General features: G+C 46.2%; 1 protein-coding gene across 3 annotated transcripts in view; it reads left to right on the forward strand.

Annotated features, from left to right (window-relative positions):
- SEMA6B (semaphorin 6B) overlaps positions 1 to 21,170 on the forward strand; it is a 467,458-nt gene that overhangs the window by 265,540 nt on the left and 180,748 nt on the right. For all 3 annotated transcript variants that reach the window (XM_075863818.1, XM_075863808.1, XM_075863825.1), the window contains one exon: positions 7,997 to 8,128. In XM_075863818.1, coding sequence (XP_075719933.1) covers positions 7,997 to 8,128 — 132 coding nt within the window. The remainder of the gene's footprint in view (positions 1 to 7,996; positions 8,129 to 21,170) is intronic.

Raw genomic sequence — 21,170 nt, forward strand, 5'->3', positions numbered from 1 at the left:
TAGTGGTAAAATATCCTTGCAAAACATAAAATACTTTGAATAAGCAAAGAAGTTATTACATTGTTAGTAACTTGGACAATCCTTGTGTTATCTTGCGAAGGTTCCATATCATGTATCCTGTGTCTATGTCCTATTGGTATCCTGTGTCCAACACCTATCTGTATCGTGTATCTTGAATCTGTTACCTGTGGGTGCTACCTGTAATCCGGCACCAGCGTGAATCCAGTAATCTGGCACCAGCCTGCTTCCAGTAATCTGGCACCAGCCCAGTAGGTTCACAAACCTGCTGGTTGTCACATTTTGCTCAGGCCATGGAACTCACTGGCAAACCCAAGACTGCTGTCATGCAAGGCAATATGCGAGACCTCCGATTACGCCAGGCCTTAGTAGACCGTCTCCTCGTGCCTACGATTCCTCTAGAAAAACCTCTAGCTGTAGCTTCCATGAATGGTCAACCGTTGCCAGATCCAATTCTCTCCATCACTAAACCATTGAGGTTACAAGTGGGTGTTCTACACTTGGAATAGATAGCCTTATATGTTGTTCCTGAAGCTATTAACCCAATCCTGCTGGGACCACCCTGGATTTGCAAACACTCCCCGATTCCTGACTGGAATTCCGGAGAAATTCTTCAGTTGGGACCACGGTGTCAACAAAACTCTCTGCCTCTGGTTCATCCTGTTTGACCTCCAGTACCTCAGTCGCTTCCTGGTCTACCTCAGCAGTATTCCTGCTATGCAGATGTATTCAGCAAGAAAAGGGCTGTGACCATGCCTCCACATCATCCTTACAACTGTCCTCTCGAGTTGCTTCCTGGGACTTCACCTCCTCTTGGACGGCTATATCCTCTCTCTCTGCCCGAAACCCAAGCCATGTTGGAATATGTTAAAGAGAACCTTTATTAGGAAGTCAGCTTCTCCATCTGGTGCCGCATTCCTCTTTGTTGAGAAAAAAGACGGCTTCCTCTGGCCTTGCATAGATTATCGTGGTTTGAACACAATCACTGTCAATAACAAGTTCCCCTTACCGCTGATCTCTAAACTCTTCGACAGAATCCGTGGAGCCAAGATTTTCACTAAGGTGGATCTTGGTGGGGCTTATAACTTGATCCGTATCTGCGAAGGTGATGAGTGGAAAACCGCATTCAACACCAGGGACGGTCACTATGAGTAATTCGTGATACCCTTCGGATTATGTAATGTTCCAGTTGTGTTGCAGGAGTTTGTGAACTATATATTCCGGGATCTATTGTATGCCTGTGTGGAGGTTTATCTGGATCTACTCACCTGATCCGACACACCGGAAGCATGTTTGCCAAGTCCTGTTGTAGTTGAGGGGGAACAACCTCTACGTCAAATTGGAAAAATGCATCTTCGAAAATAAATCCTTGCCCTTCCTGGGCTATAGTGTTTCTGATCATGGACTCCAGATGGATCCGGAAAAAGTAAAGTCCGTTCTGGGTTGGCCTCATCCTCAAGGTCTTCATGCTATACAGAGGTTTCTGGGCTTTGCGAATTTCTAACAACATTTTATCCCTAATTTTTCTTACTGTTCCCATCTCTGCCCTCACAAAAACGTAAGCAAATACAAGCTACTTTGTTATGGAACAACGAGGCCTTGGGGGCAACATTTTGGCAGGCACTGTCCCCCTAGATTAAGGACGAGCTTGTCCCCCGAGATCTGCCATCTACCCTGTATGATCTCATTCTCCTTGCCGCCCGGATTGACATAAGGACCCGAGAACGGTTCCAAGAGGCTCGTCGGGAGGGAGGACTCCCTAAGTCTGGCTCCCACATTTCAGTAACCCCTGCTGTCCTCATCATCTGTTCCACCTAAGGAGTCTTTGAAGGTGGACCATCTCATGCTGTCTACCCAGGAGAGACTATGCAGATGCACTTCGGGACTCTGTCTGTATTGCGGCCTCGGAGGCCATCTTGTTCGTCTGTGACCCCTAAAGCCCCAGAACCTAGGGTTGGTTGGAGAGAGAACCCTGGGTGAGGAGGGACTTTCTTCCAAATTGTCCACCCCCTTGACCGTAGTGTCTGGCGAGAGAACACACAGGGTCTCTGCCTATCTGGACTCTGGATCCGCAGCTAACTTAATTCGGAGAGACCCGGTGGATCTTTTCCAGTTGCCCACAACCCCCCTGGAGATGCCTTTGATCGTTGCCTCGGTGAATGGACTACCTCTGCCTGACCCTATTGTAGCTGTGACCAAACCACTAAAGCTCCAAGTGGGAGCCCTTCATTCTGAGCTAATCTCGTTTTTTGTCCTGTCCAAGGCCGTCAACCCTGTGCTGCTGGGCCTGACCTGTCTCCGACTACATGCCCCAGTTCTGGACTGGAATTCTAGACAGGTTCTCCAGTGGGGTTCCGAGTGCCTCAACCACTGCCTGGGTCATATCCATCCGGCCCAGTCTCCTCAGTCTCAGTCATTGGCAGGATTGCCTTCTCACTACTCACAGTTTGCGTATGTCTTTAGACGCTGCCTCCACACCAGGCATATGACTGCCCTATTGATCTGGTTCCTAACGCATCACTTCCCCGTGGAAGGGTATACCCTCTCTCCTTGCCAGAGACTTAGTCTATGTCCGCCTATATTAAGGAGAATTTGGAGAGGGGTTTCATACGGAAATCTTTCTCTCCGGCCGGGTTCTTCTTCGTCAAAAAGAGGGACGGATCTCTTCGACCCTGCATCGACTACCGGGGTCTCAACCAGATCATGGTTAAACATAGATATCCGTTGCAATTGATTTCAGAACAGTTTGATCGCATACGAGGAGGAAATTTTTTTTCTAAGCTAGACCTGCGGGGGGCTTACAACCTAAGCCAGATTCGCCGGGGTGACGAATGGAAGACGGCATTTAACACTTGAGACAGGCACTACGAATACCTGGTAATTCCCTTTGGTCTGTGTAACGCTCCCGAGGTCTTCCAAGAGTTTGTCAATGACATCTTCCGGGATCTCCTCTATGTCTGTGTTGTGGTCTATCTCGATGACATTCAGATTTTTTCCACAGATCCAGTAACTCATCAGAGACATGTCCGTCAAGTTTTGCTGCGATTAATTGAGAATCGCCTGTATGCCTAGCTAGAGAACTGCGTGTTCGAGAGAAAGTCTCTACCCTTCCTGGGCTACATTAGCTCGGATCAAGGTCTCGAGATGGATCCTGAAAAGGTAAAGGCTGACCTTGAATGGCCACGCCCTGAAGGCTTAAAGGGCCATACAGCGTGTCGCAATCGCCTGTATGCCAAACTGGAGAAGTGCGTGTTTGAGAAAAATTCTCTCCCCTTCCTGGGCTACATCATCTCGAATCAAGGCCTCAAGATGGACCCTGAGAAGGTAAAGGCTGTCCTGTAATGGCCACGTCCTCAAGGCTTGAGGTCCTTACAGCACTTTTTGGGATTTGCCAATTTCTACCGACAGTTCATCCCAAACTTCTCCTCACTGACAGCTCTCATCCCCACCCTCACCAAAAAAGGCATGAACACCAAGGTGTGGACTCCAGAAGCGGAATCCGCATTTAATAACTTCAGGATTGCCTTCACGTCAGCCTCAACCCTCCATCATCCTGATGTATCTCTACAGTTTTCGTTGGAGGTGGACGCCTCCTCTGTTGGTGCTGGCGCACTTCTGCTCCAGAGAGGTCCCAAAGGCAAGACAGTGGTATGTGGCTATTACTTCAAGCTTTTCTCTTCCACAGAGCACAAGTACTCGATTGGGGATCGGGAGTTACTGGCCATCAAACTGGCTCTGGAGGAGTGGAGACACCTACTAGAGGGCACAGCTCACCCCATCCTGATGTTCACTGACCACAAGAACCTCACCTATCTCCAGACGGTCCAACGGCTGAACCCCCATCAAGCCAGGTTGTCACTGTTCTTTGCCCGGTTTCAGTTTGAGCTCCACTACCGCCCTGCTGACAAGAGTGTGAGGGCCGATGCTTTGTCTAGGTCGTCCGAGACAGAGGACACGATGGATTCTCCACAAAATATCATTGACCCATCCTGCATCATCTCTGTCAATCCTCTGCAAGTTAGAGCCAGGCAGGAGAAGAGTCCTCCGCTGGGGACACAGCTCTAAACTGGCAGGTCACGCGGGTGTCAGTAAGACCCGAGACCTGATTACCCGTCAGTTCTGGTGGCCCACGTTGCCCAAAGACATCATGGACTATGTCTCCTCCTGCACGGTGTGCGCTGCAAACAAAGTTTCTCACTCCAAACTGACTGGCCTGCTCCAGCCGCTGCCTGTGCCCAATGCTCCCTGGCAGCATATTGCAATGGACTTCGTCACGGATCTGCCTCCCTCTGCTGGATGCAGTACGGTCTGGGTGGTGGTGGACCGATTCTCAAAGATGGCTCATTTGGTTCCACTGACCAGCCTACCCTCTGCTTCTCGACTGGCCAACCTCTTTATCCAACACATCTTCTGCCTGCACAGCTTACCTCTGCATGTCGTGTCTGATCGGGGAGTTCAGTTCACCTCAAAGTTCTGGAGGACTCTCTGTAAACTCCTCGATATAACGTTGGAATTTTCCTCATCCTTCCATCCCCAGTCCAATTGTCAAGTTGAGAGGATAAATCAGATCATGGAGAACTACTTACGACACTTCATCTCCAGGCAGCATGATGACTGGGTTCAGCTTCTTCCTTGGGCCGAGTTCTCCTATAACAACTACACAAGTGAGTCCACCGCCTCCACACCATTCTTTATAGTCTACGGCCAACATTCACGTATTCCTCTCCCTGTGTCTGCTTCGTCCCAGGTGCCCGCAGCTGACTCTGCATTCCGGGACTTTCTACAGATCTGGCAGCAAACCCAGTCCTCTATTCTGCTGGCGGTCGATCGCATGAACCGAAAGGCAGTTACGAGGAGAAGAGAGCCACCTCAGTTTCTTCCGGGTACCAAGTTCTGGCTGTCCTCAAGAAATGTCCGGCTGAGGGTGCCGTCATGCAAATTCGCTCCCAGGTTCCTCGGACCCTTTGAGATCCTGCAGCGGATCAACCCGGTCTCTTATAAGCTTTGGCTGACCGCTACCCTCCGGATCCCTAACTCCTTTCACGTGTCTCTTCTGAAACCTGTGGTCCTGAACTGCTACTCTAAGACTCTTAGCCCTGCAGTTACCCCAGTGGTTCTGCCAAGATATATGAGGTTAAGGAGATCCTGGACACCAAAAAAGTAAGCGGAAGAGCTTTTTATTTAGTAGATTGGAGGGGGGTTGGTCAAGAGGAGAGGTCCTGGGAGCCAGAAGAGAATCTCAATGCTCCTACCCTCATTAAGAAGTTTCTCTCTCGTTCTGGCCCCAAGAAGAGGGAGCGTAAGAGGGGGGATAATGTAACGTCCGTGGTCGCTGACCATGAGCTCTTCTCGTCCTGCCGACGCCTTTCTCTCCAGAGATGCCAGCACATGCAACTGTCCTGTCCTGCAGTGACCACTAGGCGAGCGCGCGAGCTCAGTCCAACCTTAAAGAGCCTGAGTGCACACATGTGTGAGATTGAGCTGATTGCTTCCAGATCACCCTGGACTATAAGAAGGGCCCTGCCCCTTCCTTCATTGCCTGAGCGTTGTTTGTACCTACCCGTGTCAGTCTTTGCAAATGGTCCCTTGAGTGTTCCCCAGTTCCCAGTGTTCCCGTTCCTGCTACCTGTATCCTGTATCCTGTGCTTCCGTGTTCCTGTGCTGTACAGAGTTGGAGTTGTGTTGTGTTGCCTGCTACACCCGCTGTGTTTCACCGCACCTGTTGTCTTCCTGCTGCCAGAGTTCCATCCGAGCCTAAACCATCGCTACTATCTGAATTGCCACAGGTACCTTTATCCGAACTATAGATATTGACTTTGTACGATGTTTGGCCAGCTGCTATACCGCTATGGCGTTACGGCCCAGTGGGTCCACATACCCACAGATCGTGACAACAACCATACGTGATTGAATAACACCACCATACCGTGACTGGACAACACCCCCATACCATGACTGAATAACACCACCATACATTGACTTGATAACACCAGCATGCTGTGACTGGATAATTCCTCCATACCGTGACTAGATAATACCTCCATACTGTGACTTTATAACACCATACCGTGACTGGCTAATACCACCATTTTGTGGCTGAATAATACCACCATACTTTTGCTGAATAACAATTATCAATTATAATACAGTATTTCCACCATTCTCTAAGTGAATATTACCAATATACTGAGTATGAACACAGTGATCATATAGTGGTCTGATTCCAAACAGGTGGTCTGCAGAGTGGATAAATTAATAAAATACTGTTCAGTCACAATCAGAGGCAGAATAAACAATTAATTCCCGGGACTCTCAGTTTGCTTTTCCGCTTATTCTCCATCCGACCCAAACTGTAATGATGACTTCTTCCAGGATGACTTGCCTCTGCCGCTTGCTACCCAGACGTATTTTGCTCCCAGTAATTGTTTACACGCAGACAGCATGTGTACACTGTAGCCAGGGGCGTAACTAGAAAACACTGGGCCCCATAGCAAACTTTTGACTGGGCCCCCCTCCCCTGAGTGCCACACACAGCCGGTCCTCCTAGTGGATAGTGCCCCCCTGTAAATAGTGCCATACAGCCCCCTCCTGTAGACAGTGCTATATAGCCCCCCTGTAGACAGTGCTATACTGCGCCCCCTGTAGACAGGGCTATACAGCCTCACCATACAGTGCTATACAGCCCTCCCTCTACACAGTGCTATACAGTATTATGCTCCTATAGTGCCCCCCACACAGTATAATGCCCCCATAGCTGCCACCATACAGTATAATGCCCCCATACAGTATAATTATCACACAGATGTCCCATACAGTATAATGCCCACACAGATGCCCCATAAAGTATAATGCCCACACAGATGCCCCCATACAGTATAATGCACACCATAGCTTCCCCCACAGTATAATGCCCTCAATAGCTGCCCCCACACAGTATAATGCCCCCCATAGCGGCCGCACACAGTATAATTCCCCCCATAGCTGCCCCCACAATATAATGCCCCCCCATAGCTGCCCCCACTGTATAATGCTCCCCGTAGCTTCCCCCACAATATAATTCCCCCATAGCTGCCCCCACAGTATAATGCCATCCATAGCTGTCCCCACAGTATAATGCCCCTCATACAGTATAATACCCCATAGCTGTCCCCACAGTATAATGCCCCCACAGTATAATGCCGCCCATACAGTATAATGCCCTTCATATAGTAAAATGCTCCTATAGCTGCCACCATATCAGCCCCCCTTCCCTACCCAGTGTAATGCCCCATAGTGCCTAATAGAAAAATAATAACATAATTACTTATCTATCCTCGTTCCCACGACGGGTGAAGGTCGTCACTACATCGCTCCTGTCCGCCCCGAGCCGCTCACAGCGGAGTGAATGCTGGAGCAAGGAGCGAGGTCAGCGCTGCGTGGCTACGGGTGCCCAATGGGCCCCCCAGTCTTAGGAGCCCGGTCGCAATTGCGACAGTTGTGACCCCTAGACCTACGCCACTGTTACAGTAGCCTATGGCAGAGCAGGGAAATACCTCCCTGCTCTGTCATAGTGTACAATAGCATCTGCATCCGAAGGACTCAGGCAATATTGAATGTTGCGTCGCTACCGCTGTAGCAGCCATGGCGGCTGCTAGCGGAGCCTCCGGGCATTAGGGGGCCCGTGACGGCTATGGCTGCTACAGCGGTAGTTACGCCACTGACTGTAGCCAATCAGAGGTCTCAGCGGTGGCATCATGCAAGGAATACAACACATGACCACCAAGCCCTCAGATTGGTTTCCGTGGTCACATGCCTGCATGTAAACAATTACCGGTAGGCCCGCCAGAGCCTCGGGATAGTTGAGTACTGATTGTTTTTTTAATTTCAGGACATTTGCAGACATTAGTCAAAAATGTTAACAACCCAGATAATCCCTCTAAAAATGTTATCGTGGTTGTTCACTGTTTATATTATAGTAACCTTTTTGGTTTTTTTTCAGTATACAGGGATCTGCTGTTTGTGTATTTGATATGGAACAGGTGGCCTTGATATTCTCTGGTCGGTTTAAAGAGCAACGCAATCCAGATTCTGTATGGACGCCTGTCCCAGAGGAACTAGTCCCAAAGCCACGGTGAGTGAATTATATCAAAAGACAATTTTGTATTGCAAATTTTTATGGGTTGTTTGCATTTGAAATGCAGTAAGAAGCATGACTCCTTAGTGTGCTTTCAATATAGAATTAGGTTTATCAAATTTGGAGTTTAATTTTTGTGTATATGAGTAGATTTGTCATGCAGACTTATCAGTTGAACACAGTTTGAGCTTTTATCAAACACGAGACAGTAATGTCTTTAAAGAAAAGAAGAGCATTTCTTTAAAGGCTATGCACTGTACACCTTTAAAATAGTTGTTTTTTTTTTTGTTTTTTTTATAAAAATGTCTTGTTTTATGGTTATGGTGTCTGTGTTCGGACCCCCACCAATCAAAACTTCTGACATGTCACTATGACATGTCAAAAGATTTTTTTTAAAATTTTGTTACTCTTTAACCCTTTCACGTCGACAATCTGTAGATTCACGTCCTATCCGCATATACCCCGTGCAGAGAGGACGTGAATCTGCAGACCTCTCCTTCTGCCCTCATAGCTGGCTCCCCAGCAACCTGTTCTCTGATAGCTGAATCGATTGGTTCGGCTACAGAGAATATGATCACCGTTATTAACTGCTTCCTGACCGCCCACAGTAAATTTACGTCGGCGCATGCTGGGCTCTGTGCAGCGCCGACGTGAATTCATAGTGGGTGTTAAAAGCGCGATCCAGGTGTCTCAGAGTAGCGGTGACACCCAGATCGCGGTGTCAACCCCTGCCTCTGGTCCCGGAGACATGATTGGGACCTGATTGGTTCAGGTCCCGATCATGTGATCGCAGGGAAAGTTTGTTGCTAAAACAAACTTTCCCGGGGACCGATTGCAGGTGCTGCCGTCTGCCGTTGGTTGCATGGCAAAACCGGAGGCTATACAACGGCCTCCGAGTCTGCCGTTCACGGAAGCCTATGAGGACCAGCTGGTCCTCATAGGCTTCCTGTCAGTGTGACTGTCAATGTTACACTGACAGTTTATAATACATTCCACCACCAAGGTAGTGTAATGTATTATATCAGTGCTGCAGGTCTAAAAGTAAGAAAAGTAAAAAAAAAGTAATAAAAATGTTTTCTAAAAGTGTAAATATAAGTTATAAGTTACAAAAACAAAAAATGATTTTTTTCCTATAAGTCTTTTATTATAGGAAAAACATGAAAACGTTAAAAAAGTACACATATTTGGTATCGCCGTGTTCATAACGACCCAAACTATAAAACTGTAATATTATTTTTCCTGCATGGTAAACACCGCAAAAAATAATAAAAAAACAATGCTAGAATCACTATTTTTTTAGTCATTACCCCAACCAAAATATAGAATAAAAAGTGATCAAAAAGTCACATGTACCTCGAAATAATACCAATAAAAACTACAACCCGCCCCACAAAAAACAAGCCCTTGCACAGCTTTTTTGACTAAAAAATAAAAAAAATTATGGCTCTCAGACTATGGTGACACAAAAAAGAAACAATTTTATAGAAAAGTGATTTTATTGTGCAAACGACACAACACATAAAAAAACTATATACATATGGTATCGCCGTAATCGTATCGACCCACAGAATAAAGTAAAATTTCATTTATAGTGCACGGCATCAAAAAATCACATGTACCCTAAAATTGTACCAATGAAAACTACAGATTGTAACGTAACAAATAAGCCATTGCACGGCTCCGGTGGAGAAAAAAATAAAAAAGTTCTGGCGCTCAGAATAAAGCGACAGAAATTGTGCAAGGCGTTCCAAAAGCGGATAAGATTGGGCACCATTTATCAGTGCGACACCGGCCACATCTATGAATTATTATTTATTTACCCCATTATTATACCCTCTTATGTACTCTGCCCAGGTGACATATGCCCCCACATTATAAACTGAAATACCAGCAAAACGCCAAACAGAACTATTACCAAGCAAAATCTGCGCTCCAAAATCCAATTGGCGCTCATTCCCTTCAGAGCTCTGCCGTGGGTCCAAACAGCAGCGTATTACCACATATGGGGTATTGCCGTTATTGGGAGAAATAGCTTTACAAGTTTTGGGGTGCTTTTTTTTCTTTATAAAAATGAAATAGTTTTATATTTTTTCAGAAAAAAAAGTAGATTTTCATTTTCACAGACAAACTCCAATCAATATAGCAGAAGACCTGTCGGGTCAAGATGCTAACTATACCCCTAGATAAATTCCTTGAGGTGTGTAGTTTCCAAAACCGTGTCACTTTTGGGGCGTTTCCACTGTTTTGGCACCACAAGACCTCTTCAAACCTGACATGGTGCCTAAAATATATTCTAAAATAAAGAGCCCCCAAAATACACTAGGTGCTCCTTTGATTATGAGGCCTGTGCTTCAGTCCATTACTACACTAGAGCCACATGTGGGATATTTCTAAAAACTGCAGAATCTGGGCAATAAATATTGAGTTGCGTTTCTCTGATAAAATCTTCTGTGTTACAGAATTTTTTTTATTACAAATGATTTTCAACAAAAAAAAAGGAAATTTGTAAATAACACCTCTACTTTGCTTTAATTCCTGTGAAACGCCTAAAGGGTTAAACTTTCTGAATGCTGTTTTGAATACTTTGAGGGATGCAGTTTTTAAAATGGGGTGATTTATGGGGTCTATCTAGTACATAAGGCCCTCAAAGCCACTTCAGAACTGAACTGGTCCTTGAAAAATAGCCTTTTGAAATTTTCTTGAAAATGTGACAAATTGCTGCTTAAGTTCTAAGCCTTGTAACGTCCTAGACAAATAAAATAATGTTCAAAAAACAATGCAAATATGAAGTAGACATATGGGGAATGTTAATTAGCAACAATTTTGTGTGGTATCTGTTTTACAAGTAGATACATTAAAAATTTGAAAAATTATAATTTTTGCAAATTTTCTTTACATTTTGGTGTTTTTCACAAATAAGCTATGAATTTAGTTACCAAATTTTTCCACTAACATAAAGTACAATATGTCACGAGAAAACAATCTCAGAATCGCTTGGTTAGGCAAAAGTATTCCAGAGTTACTACCACATGAAATGAGATTTGAAAAAATGGGGCTGGTCCTCAAGGGCCAAAATGACCCTGGTCTTGAAAGGGTTAAAGGCTATGCACACCTTTGAAATCTTTTATGTATATATATATATATATATATATATATGTATATATATATATATATATATATATATATGTATATATATATATATATATATGTTAAGGATCTGCCAGGCACAGCTTCTGTATCCACGCCCATAGGTAATCAGTCTGCACCTGCTTCTATGTCTGTGAGACTTACTCCATCTTCCACCACTCAGGATGGCACAGGCTTAGGAGTGGGAGAGCCTATCACAGCCTGGCCAGATGGAGCTAGCTCCCGCCCTCTGTCTATTTATACCTGCCTTTCCTGTTCCTCCTTGCTTGTGATTCTTCTCTGTTGGTTTCCTGGCCCTGCTGCAGCTTCTTGAACTACTTGTCCCTGCTTCGTATTGACCCTGGCTTACTGACTACTCTTCTGCTCTGCGTTTGGTACCTCGTACACTCCTGGTTTGACTCGGCTTGTTCACTACTCTCCTGCTCTACGTTTGGCACCTCGTACTCTCCTGGTTTGACTCGGCTCGTTTACTACTCTTGTTGCTCACGGTGTTGCCGTGGGCAACTGACCCGTTTCCCTTTGTTCTGTGTTTCCTTGTCTGTTGTCTGTCGTGCACTTATTGAGTGTAGGGACCGTCGCCCAGTTGTACCCCGTCGCCTAGGGCGGGTCGTTGCAAGTAGGCAGGGACTGAGTGGCGGGTAGATTAGGGCTCAATTGTCTGTTTCCCTATCCCTGTCATTACATAATCACAAGCCCATATACCTACTCTACCCTGGTCCCTCACACCACTATGGACCCCCTTGAGACCCTGGTTCAGCAAATGCAGGGTCTCTCCCTACAGGTCCAGGCCCTGGCTCAGAGAGTCAACCAGCCTGATGCTACCATGGTAGTACCCCTCACCTCACCTCTTGAACCCCACCTCAAGTTGCCTGACTGGTTCTCAGAGGACCGGAAGACATTTCTCTCCTTTCGGGAGAGTTTTAGGCTCTATTTTCGTTTAAAGCCCCACTCCTCAGGTTCTGAGAGCCAGCGGGTGGGTATAATTATGTCCCGGCTCCAGGAAGGGCCCCAAGAATGGGCCTTCTCCTTGGCTCCTGATGCCCCTAAACTTTCCTCCGTTGATCTTTTCTTTTCTGCTCTCGGACTCATTTATGACGAGACTGACAGGACTGCCTTTGCCGAGAGTCAGCTGGTGACCTTACGTCAGGGTAAGAGACCTCTTGAGGAGTATTACTCTGACTTTAGGAAAAGGTGCGTAGCTTCTCGGTGGAATGACCCTGCCTTAAGGTGCCAGTTTAGTTTGGGTCTGTCGAACGCCCTGAAAGACCTGCTAGTTAGCTATCCCTCTTCTGACTCCCTAGACCAGGCTATGGCTTTAGCGGTACGACTTGACCGACGTCTCGGGGAACGACAGCGTGAACGTTTATGTGTTTTCTCCTCTGACTCCCCCATGATGCCTCCCGAGGTTCCGTTGCTTCGTTCTTCCACGGAAGACTCGGAGGTACCTATGCAACTCGGGGCCTCCGTGTCCCCCCAACAACGTAGAGAGTTCCGCAGGAAGAATGGTCTCTGCTTCTATTGTGGGGATGACAAGCATCAAGTGAACACCTGTCCTAGGCGTAAGAATAAGCAGCCGGAAAACTTCCGCGCCTAAGTGATCATCGGGGAGGTCACTTGGGCGCACAGGTATTTCCCGTAAATATGAAACGTAATAAAATCTTGCTTCCCTTTCAGGTCTCTTTTGGTGGTAGGTCTGCTACCGGCAGTGCCTTCGTGGATTCAGGGTCGTCTGCTAATATCATGTCTGTGGAATTTGCTATGTCTCTAGCGATGCCTTTGATTGATTTGCCTAAACCTGTCCCGGTAGTGGGTATCGACTCCACTCCTCTTGCTAATGGTTATTTTACACAGCATACCCCTGTTTTTGAACTCCTTGTTGGCTTCATGCATTTGGAGCAGTGCTCTGTACTGTTGATGCAGGGATTATCGTCCGATTTGGTTTTAGGCCTTCCCTGGTTGCAGTTGCATAATCCCACGTTTGACTGGAATACTGGGGATCTTACCAAATGGGGTAATGAATGCTTGACGTCATGTTTTTCTGTTAATTCTATTTCTCCCCTGAGGAGGTGAACACGCTACCTGAGTTTGTTCAGGACTTCGCTGATGTTTTCTCTAAGGAGGCCTCCGAAGTGTTACCTCCTCATAGAGAGTACGATTGCGCTATTGATTTGGTACCAGGAGCTAAGCTCCCTAAGGGTAGGATATTTAATCTCTCTTGTCCCGAACGTGAAGCCATGAGAGAGTATATCCAGGAATGCCTGGCCAAGGGTTACATTCGCCCCTCTACTTCTCCGGTAGGTGCTGGCTTCTTCTTCGTAGGGAAGAAGGATGTTGGTCTTAGGCCATGCATTGACTACCGTAACTTGAATAAGGTCACTGTAAGGAACCAGTATCCCCTTCCTTTGATTCCTGATCTCTTTAATCAGGTTCAGGGGGCCCAATGGTTCTCTAAGTTTGATCTACGGGGGGGCGTATAACCTTATCCGCATCAAAGAGGGGGATGAGTGGAAGACTGCGTTTAACATGCCCGAAGGTCATTTCGATTACCTCGTCATGCCCTTTGGGTTGTGTAATGCTCCCGCGGTCTTCCAGAATTTTTATAAATGAGATTTTAAGAGATTACCTGGGGGTATTTCTTGTAGTGTACCTTGATGACATACTTGTGTTTTCCAAGGACTGGTCCTCCCACATTGAGCATGTCAGGAAGGTGCTCCAGGTCCTTCGGGAAAACAAACTGTTTGCGAAGACCGTAAAATGTGTGTTTGGGGTGCAGGAGATACCATTTTTGGGTCAAATCCTCACTCCTCATGAATTCCGCATGGGCCCCGCCAAGGTCCAGGCTGTGGCGAAATGGGTCCAACCTGCCTCCCTGAAGGCGTTACAGTGTTTCTTGGGGTTCGCTAATTATTACAGGAGATTTATTGCTAACATCTTGGTCATCGCTAAGCCTCTTACGGACCTCACTCGCAAGGGTGCTGATCTCCTCCGCTGGCCTCCTGAGGCTGTCCAGGCATTTGAGGTCCTTAAGAAGTGCTTTATCTCGGCTCCGGTGTTGGTTCAGCCCAACCAAATGGAGCCATTTATCGTGGAGGTTGACGCGTCCGAGGTGGGAGTGGGGGCTGTCTTGTCCCAGGGTACCAGGTCCCTCACCCATCTCCGTCCATGTGCCTACTTCTCCAGGAAGTTTTCGCCCACTGAGAGTAACTATGATATGGGCAACCGCGAACTCTTAGCCATTAAATGGGCATTTGAAGAGTGGCGCCACTTCCTGGAGGGGGCTAGGCACCAGGTAACGGTCCTTACCGACCACAAGAATCTTGTTTTCCTAGAATCGGCCCGGAGGCTAAACCCGAGACAAGCTCGATGGGCGTTATTTTTTACCAGATTAAATTTTTTGGTTACCTATAGGGCTGGGTCTAAAAATATTAAAGCTGATGCACTGTCGCGTAGCTTCATGGCCAGCCCTCCTTCGGAGGAAGATCCTGCTTGTATTTTGCCTCCAGGTATAATAATTTCCTCTATTGAGTCTGATTTAGTTTCTGAAATTGCTGCTGATCAAGGTTCAGCTCCCAGGAACCTTCCTGAGAACAAGCTGTTTGTTCCCCTGCAATTCCGGCTAAGGGTACTACGTTCTTTGCCCATTCCCCAGAGACCTTGGACCCATATCTCCATGGATTTTATCACCGATTTGCCTCCATCTCAAGGCAAGTCGGTGGTGTGGGTTGTAGTAGACCGCTTCAGTAAGATGTGCCACTTTGTGCCCCTCAAAAAACTACCCAATGCTAAGACGTTAGCTACCTTGTTTGTCAAACACATCCTGCGTCTCCATGGGCTCCCTGTCAATATTGTTTCTGACAGAGGGGTACAATTTGTTTCTTTGTTTTGGAGAGCCTTCTGTAAAAAGTTGGAGATTGATCTGTCCTTCTCCTCTGCCTTCCATCCTGAAACTAATGGCCAAACTGAGAGGACTAATCAGTCTCTAGAACAATATTTAAGGTGTTTTATCTCTGACTGTCAATATGATTGGGTCTCATTCATTCCCCTCGCCGAATTTTCCCTTAATAACCGGGTCAGTAACTCGTCAGGGGTCTCCCCCTTTTTCTGTAATTTTGGGTTTAATCCACGGTTCTCCTCCGTTTCACCTGGTAGTTCCAACAATCCCGAGGTAGAGGTCGTTCATCGGGAACTGTGCACAGTCTGGGCCCAGGTTCAGAAGAACCTAGAGGCGTCCCAGAGCATACAAAAAACTCAGGCAGATAGAAGACGTTCTGCTAACCCCTTGTTTATGGTCGGGGATCTGGTGTGGCTATCGTCAAAGAACTTGCGCCTTAAAGTCCCGTCCAAGAAGTTTGCTCCCCGGTTTATAGGGCCGTACAAGGTCATTGAAGTCCTCAAACCTGTCTCCTTCCGACTGGAGTTGCCAACATCTTTTCGAGTACACGACGCGTTTCATGCCTCCCTCCTTAAACGCTGCTCCCCGTCCTTGGCTCCCTCGAGGAAACCTCCTGTCCCCGTTCTCACCCCTGAGGGGGTAGAATTCGAGGTGGCCAAGATTGTGGACAGCAAGATGGTCCAAGGCTCCCTCCAGAACCTGGTCCGTTGGAGAGGATACGGGCCTGAGGAGAGGACTTGGGTACCCGTCCGGGATGTTCACGCTGGGGTATTGGTCAGGAGGTTCCACCTTAGTTTCCCCAATAAACCAGGTCCATCTAGAAAGGGTCCGGTGGCCCCTCATAAAAGGGGGGGGGGTACTGTTAAGGATCTGCCAGGCACAGCTTCTGTATCCACGCCCATAGGTAATCAGTCTGCACCTGCTTCTATGTCTGTGAGACTTACTCCATCTTCCACCACTCAGGATGGCAGGCTTAGGAGTGGGAGAGCCTATCACAGCCTGGCCAGACGGAGCTAGCTCCCGCCCTCTGTCTATTTATACCTGCCTTTCCTGTTCCTCCTTTGCTTGTGATTCTTCTCTGTTGGTTTCCTGGCCCTGCTGCAGCTTCTTGAACTACTTGTTCCTGCTTCGTATTGACCCTGGCTTACTGACTACTCTTCTGCTCTGCGTTTGGTACCTCGTACACTCCTGGTTTGACTCGGCTTGTTCACTACTCTCCTGCTCTACGTTTGGCACCTCGTACTCTCCTGGTTTGACTCGGCTCGTTTACTACTCTTGTTGCTCACGGTGTTGCCGTGGGCAACTGCCCCGTTTCCCTTTGTTCTGTGTTTCCTTGTCTGTTGTCTGTCGTGCACTTATTGAGTGTAGGGACCGTCGCCCAGTTGTACCCCGTCGCCTAGGGCGGGTCGTTGCAAGTAGGCAGGGACTGAGTGGCGGGTAGATTAGGGCTCACTTGTCTGTTTCCCTATCCCTGTCATTACATAATCATGTATATATATATATATATATATATATATAAATGTTTATCATTGTATGTTGTGCAACTTTCTAAATGCTTTTTATTAAAAATGATTTTTACTTTTTGAGATACAGCTGTTTTGTATTCTGTATGCAGAGCAGCTGTATCCTGAATCCGTCAGGTCAGTGGCACTGACGGGTTTGGTGACAGCGGGTCCTGCATGTCTATGACTCTCAGGATCCACCTGTTATCGATTACATCTAAGTTATCAACTTAGATTTGATTGATAGCAGGTTTTATCACTAGATGCAGCTGCTCTTTATTCAGGATACAAAGCAGCTGTATCTCAAAAAGTAAAAATGTTTTTTAATAAAAAGTATTTAGAAAGTTGCACAAAACACACTGCTAGACATTTTTATACATATATATATATATATATATATATATATATATATATATATATAAAAAATTCAAAGGTGTGCATAGCCTTTAAAGGGAATGTGTTGCCAGCAAAACATGTTTTTTTTTTTTTATTAAACATTTAGTGTGTAGGTGATTAAACATTGTTCAAATTTTTTTTATTTTTTTCACGAGTCAGGAAATATTATAAATTAGATTCTAATTTATAATATTTCCCAGTGCTGGTCACTAGATGGAGCTATTCCCAAAATTGCAGCATTGCATGTGGTAAAGCAACCACATTGCTTTTTGCTGCAAAATTGGGAAAAAAGCACTCGCTCTAGTGAACTCTGAGAATCCCCCCCCTCCTTTATCCTGGCTAGTGCCGGGATAAACGAGGGGATTGAACGGTCTAACCTCCTACACTGTGTGTCGCCATTTTTTGAGCTAACACACAGTGTAGTAGGTTTACATACAGTAGTAAACACACACAAACACGAACATACATAGAAATCTCTTAACTGCTCCTGCCGCCGCGGCTCCCTCCGGCCCGTCCGCTCCGTCTGCTGCCGCTGGTCCAAGTGCACAAGTCCGGAAGCCGCGACCGGAAGTAGTAATCTTACTGTCCGGCCGCGACTTCCGGTCCACAGGAAAATGGCGCCGGGCGGCGCGCATTTCAAATTGGACTGTGTGGGAGCGGCGCATGCGCCGTTCCCACACAGACGGCGTACACAGAAGTGGATGGGACGGGCCCCGTTCGCAGTCCCTATGGGACTGTGGCTGCCGTATTCCATGTCTGTATGTGTCGTTAATCGACACATACAGAAATGGAAAAAAAAATGGCAGCCCCCATAGGGAAGAAAAAGTGAAAAAATAGAAAAAAGTAACAAACAAACACACAAATAAATAAAAACGTCTTTAATAAAACACTAACATAAAACTGACATGAAATTTTTTTTTGTGGTGACACTGTTCAATTAAAGAGTAACAAAATGTTAAAAAAAAATCTATTGACATGTCATAGTGACATGTCAGAAGCTTTGATTGGTGGGGGTCCAAACACTGACACCATAACCGATCGCTAAACTAAGCGCCAAAAGGACCCACTGTGCTACTCAACCGGTTTGACTTTGGCCCACCTCTAAGGGCGTTGTCTAAGTAGCCTCCCCGATATTCACAGGATACAGACTGGTGACAGGATGCGGACTGGTAGCAGGTAGCGAGATAGACTGGTAGCGGGTAGCAGAATACAGACTGGTTGCAGGATGCAGACTGGTAACAGGTAGCAAGCTGTGGATTGGAACCTTCACAGAAACAAACTAAGTTGCTCCAAAGTTGTTCAGGCACCAAGTGACCAGAGGAGCTGCCTTAAATAAGCACAGAGCATCAGGGATTGGTTTCCAGGATTGTGAATGCGCACTGGTCTTTTAAAAGACATCCATGGAGCACATGTGCCCTATTGGACATGTGTGCAGAGCGGCACCAAGCAGAAAGATAAGGAGGAGCGCGGCCACGGGAAGTAGAGCAGGAGCGCCGATTGCCGGAGTGAGTAACGCCGCAGCAGGGACAGCCGGCAGGAGCGGCACCCGCCACCAGCTTTATAGTAATCCCCCTTACGCCCCCTCTTCTTGAGTCCGACACGAGAATAGAATTCCCTGGGAGTGCCGGAGCGTTTATTTTTTCGGGAGGCTCCCAAGATCTCTCTTCAAAACCAAAGCCCTGCGAATCCACTAAATAAAATGTCCTCTTCCCTACTCTCTTACAGTCAAGAATGTCCCCAATTTCAATCTCATGTTCAGGACCAACAGAAGCAGGAACAGGAGTAATAGAAGAAGTCCTAGTATATCTATTAAGAATCACAAACTTGAGCAGAGAGACATAGAAGGAGTTAGGGACCCAGAGGGAAGGAGGCAGACTAAGTTAGTAGTCAAAAGGATTTATCCGCTTCAAGATTTCAAATGGCCCCAAGAAACGGGGAGCAAACTTGTACGAGGGTACCTTCAGATGGATGTTCTTGGAAGAAAGCCAGATTTTATCCCAAGGAGAACACTGTGGAGGAGATCTCCTCTTATCAGCATACCTCTGCATACAGGAAACAGCTTGAAGTATAGCAGATTTAGTTTGCTGCCAGAACAGCAAAACATTTCCATAGGTGGAGATGGCAGCAGGCACTTCAGAGGAAGCAGTAACGGGAAAAGGTATTCGAGGATGCTGACTGTAGACAATGAAGAATGGAGAGGAACCAGTATATTCTCCAGAGGGATTTTTATAGGAGGATTCGGCCCAAGGAAGAAGATTCACCCAGTTGTCGTATTGAGCAGAAAAAAAATGATAAAGAAACCTGGTTGACCAGCTCTACTTAACCATTGGACTGGGGATGGTAGGTGGAAGGGAAGTTCAACTTGACACCCAGAACACCACAAAGAGCTCTCCAACATTATTAGGTGATCTGTACACCGCAATATGGAGAGACAGGCCACTCAAACAGAAAAAAAGTTGCACAAAGAGACTGGCAAGACGAGGAGCAGAAGGAAGACCAGGTAAGTGTGCCATCTTGGAGAAACAATCCACAACTACCCAGATCGGCTGAGAGAGGCAGACCAGTCATGAAATCCATAGCGATGTGTTTCAGCAGAGAGTCAGGGACTGGAGGAGGCAGAACTCCAGCTGGTTCAGCTTTGGATACCTTGATTTGGTTACATGTGGAACATGCAAAAACATAGTCTTGAACATCTCTGGCAAGAGATGGCCACCAGAATTGACGAGATAGGAGTCCCTGAGTTTTACGTACTCCAGCGTGACCATCCAATTATTGTTTTTTTAATTCAGTAAATTTTTATTGTAATTAGTTTTATAATACAAACATTACAAAACATACCCCAACCCCAGTCCCTTAAACAAAGTCCAAGTACAAAAGCATACTGCCATGAACAAATACACAGTAAACAGAGAGGTCCCTGTTCTTCCCAAACCTCTGTCCCTACCTACTTGTACGACCCGACCTAAACGACGGCGCACAACTGAGCCCTGCCTCGTGCCCAAAAATTAGTTTATAACCACATATGGGGTATTGACATACTTGGGAGAAATTGCTTAACAAATGTTGGGGTTCTATTTCTGCTTTACTTTTTGAGAAAATGAAAAATTTTGCGCTAAAGCTAAGTCTTATTGGAAAAAAAATTACATTTTTATTTTCACTGCCCAATTCAAATAAAATCTATGAAATAGCTGTGGGGTTAAAATGCTCACTACTCACCCTAGATTAGTTCTTCAAGGGGTGTAGTATCACAAATGGGGTCCCTTTTGGGTAGTTTCCACTGTTCTTAGGGGCTTTGTAAAAGCGACATAGTGTCAAGAAACCAAACCAGCAAAATCTGTGCTCCAAAAGCCAAATGCCACTCCTTCTCTTCTGTTCCTTGCCATGTGCCCAAACAGCAGTTTATGACCACATATGGGGTATTTACGTACTCAAGAGAAGTTGCTTTACAAATGTTGGGGTTCTTTTTTTTCCTTTATTTGTTGAGAAGATGAAACATTTTGAGCTAAAGCTACGTCTTATTGAAGAAAAAGGATTGTTTTTATTTTAACTAACTATTTAAACTAGGGCTGAGGAGGGAGGCCAATGTAGAAAAAAAAGGGGTAGCCAGGTTAGAGAGGGGTCAGACTATATTGGTGGGGGGAGATACAGAATGTGGGGAGAGGACTAGACAACAAGATAAGGAGATCCTTTCGTTACAAAACATCAGTGTAAATAAAAAGGACCGATTAATGTCAAATCACATTTCTGATAATAAAAGTGAAAAACTGACAGGCAAGTTAAAGTGTGTGTTCACAAATGCCAGAAGTCTAGCAAGCAAAATGGGGGAGCTGGAGGCCTTGATACTGGAAGAAAATATAGATATAGTTGGTGTTGCTGAAACATGGCTGGACTCTTCACATGACTGGGCTGTAAATCTACAGGGTTTTACACTTTTTCGTAAAGACAGGACAAATAGGAAAGGTGGTGGTGTATGTCTGTATGTGAGAAGTGATATGAAGGCGAGTGTGAAAGAGACAATAGTGGGTGAAGACTGTGAGGAGGTTGAAACCTTGTGGGTGGAACTAGAAAGGGAGGTAAACACTGAAAAAATTACTTTTGGTGT

This window comes from Rhinoderma darwinii, chromosome 1 (assembly GCF_050947455.1).
Source record: "Rhinoderma darwinii isolate aRhiDar2 chromosome 1, aRhiDar2.hap1, whole genome shotgun sequence".
In the NCBI taxonomy this organism is placed as follows: Eukaryota; Metazoa; Chordata; class Amphibia; order Anura; family Rhinodermatidae; genus Rhinoderma; species Rhinoderma darwinii.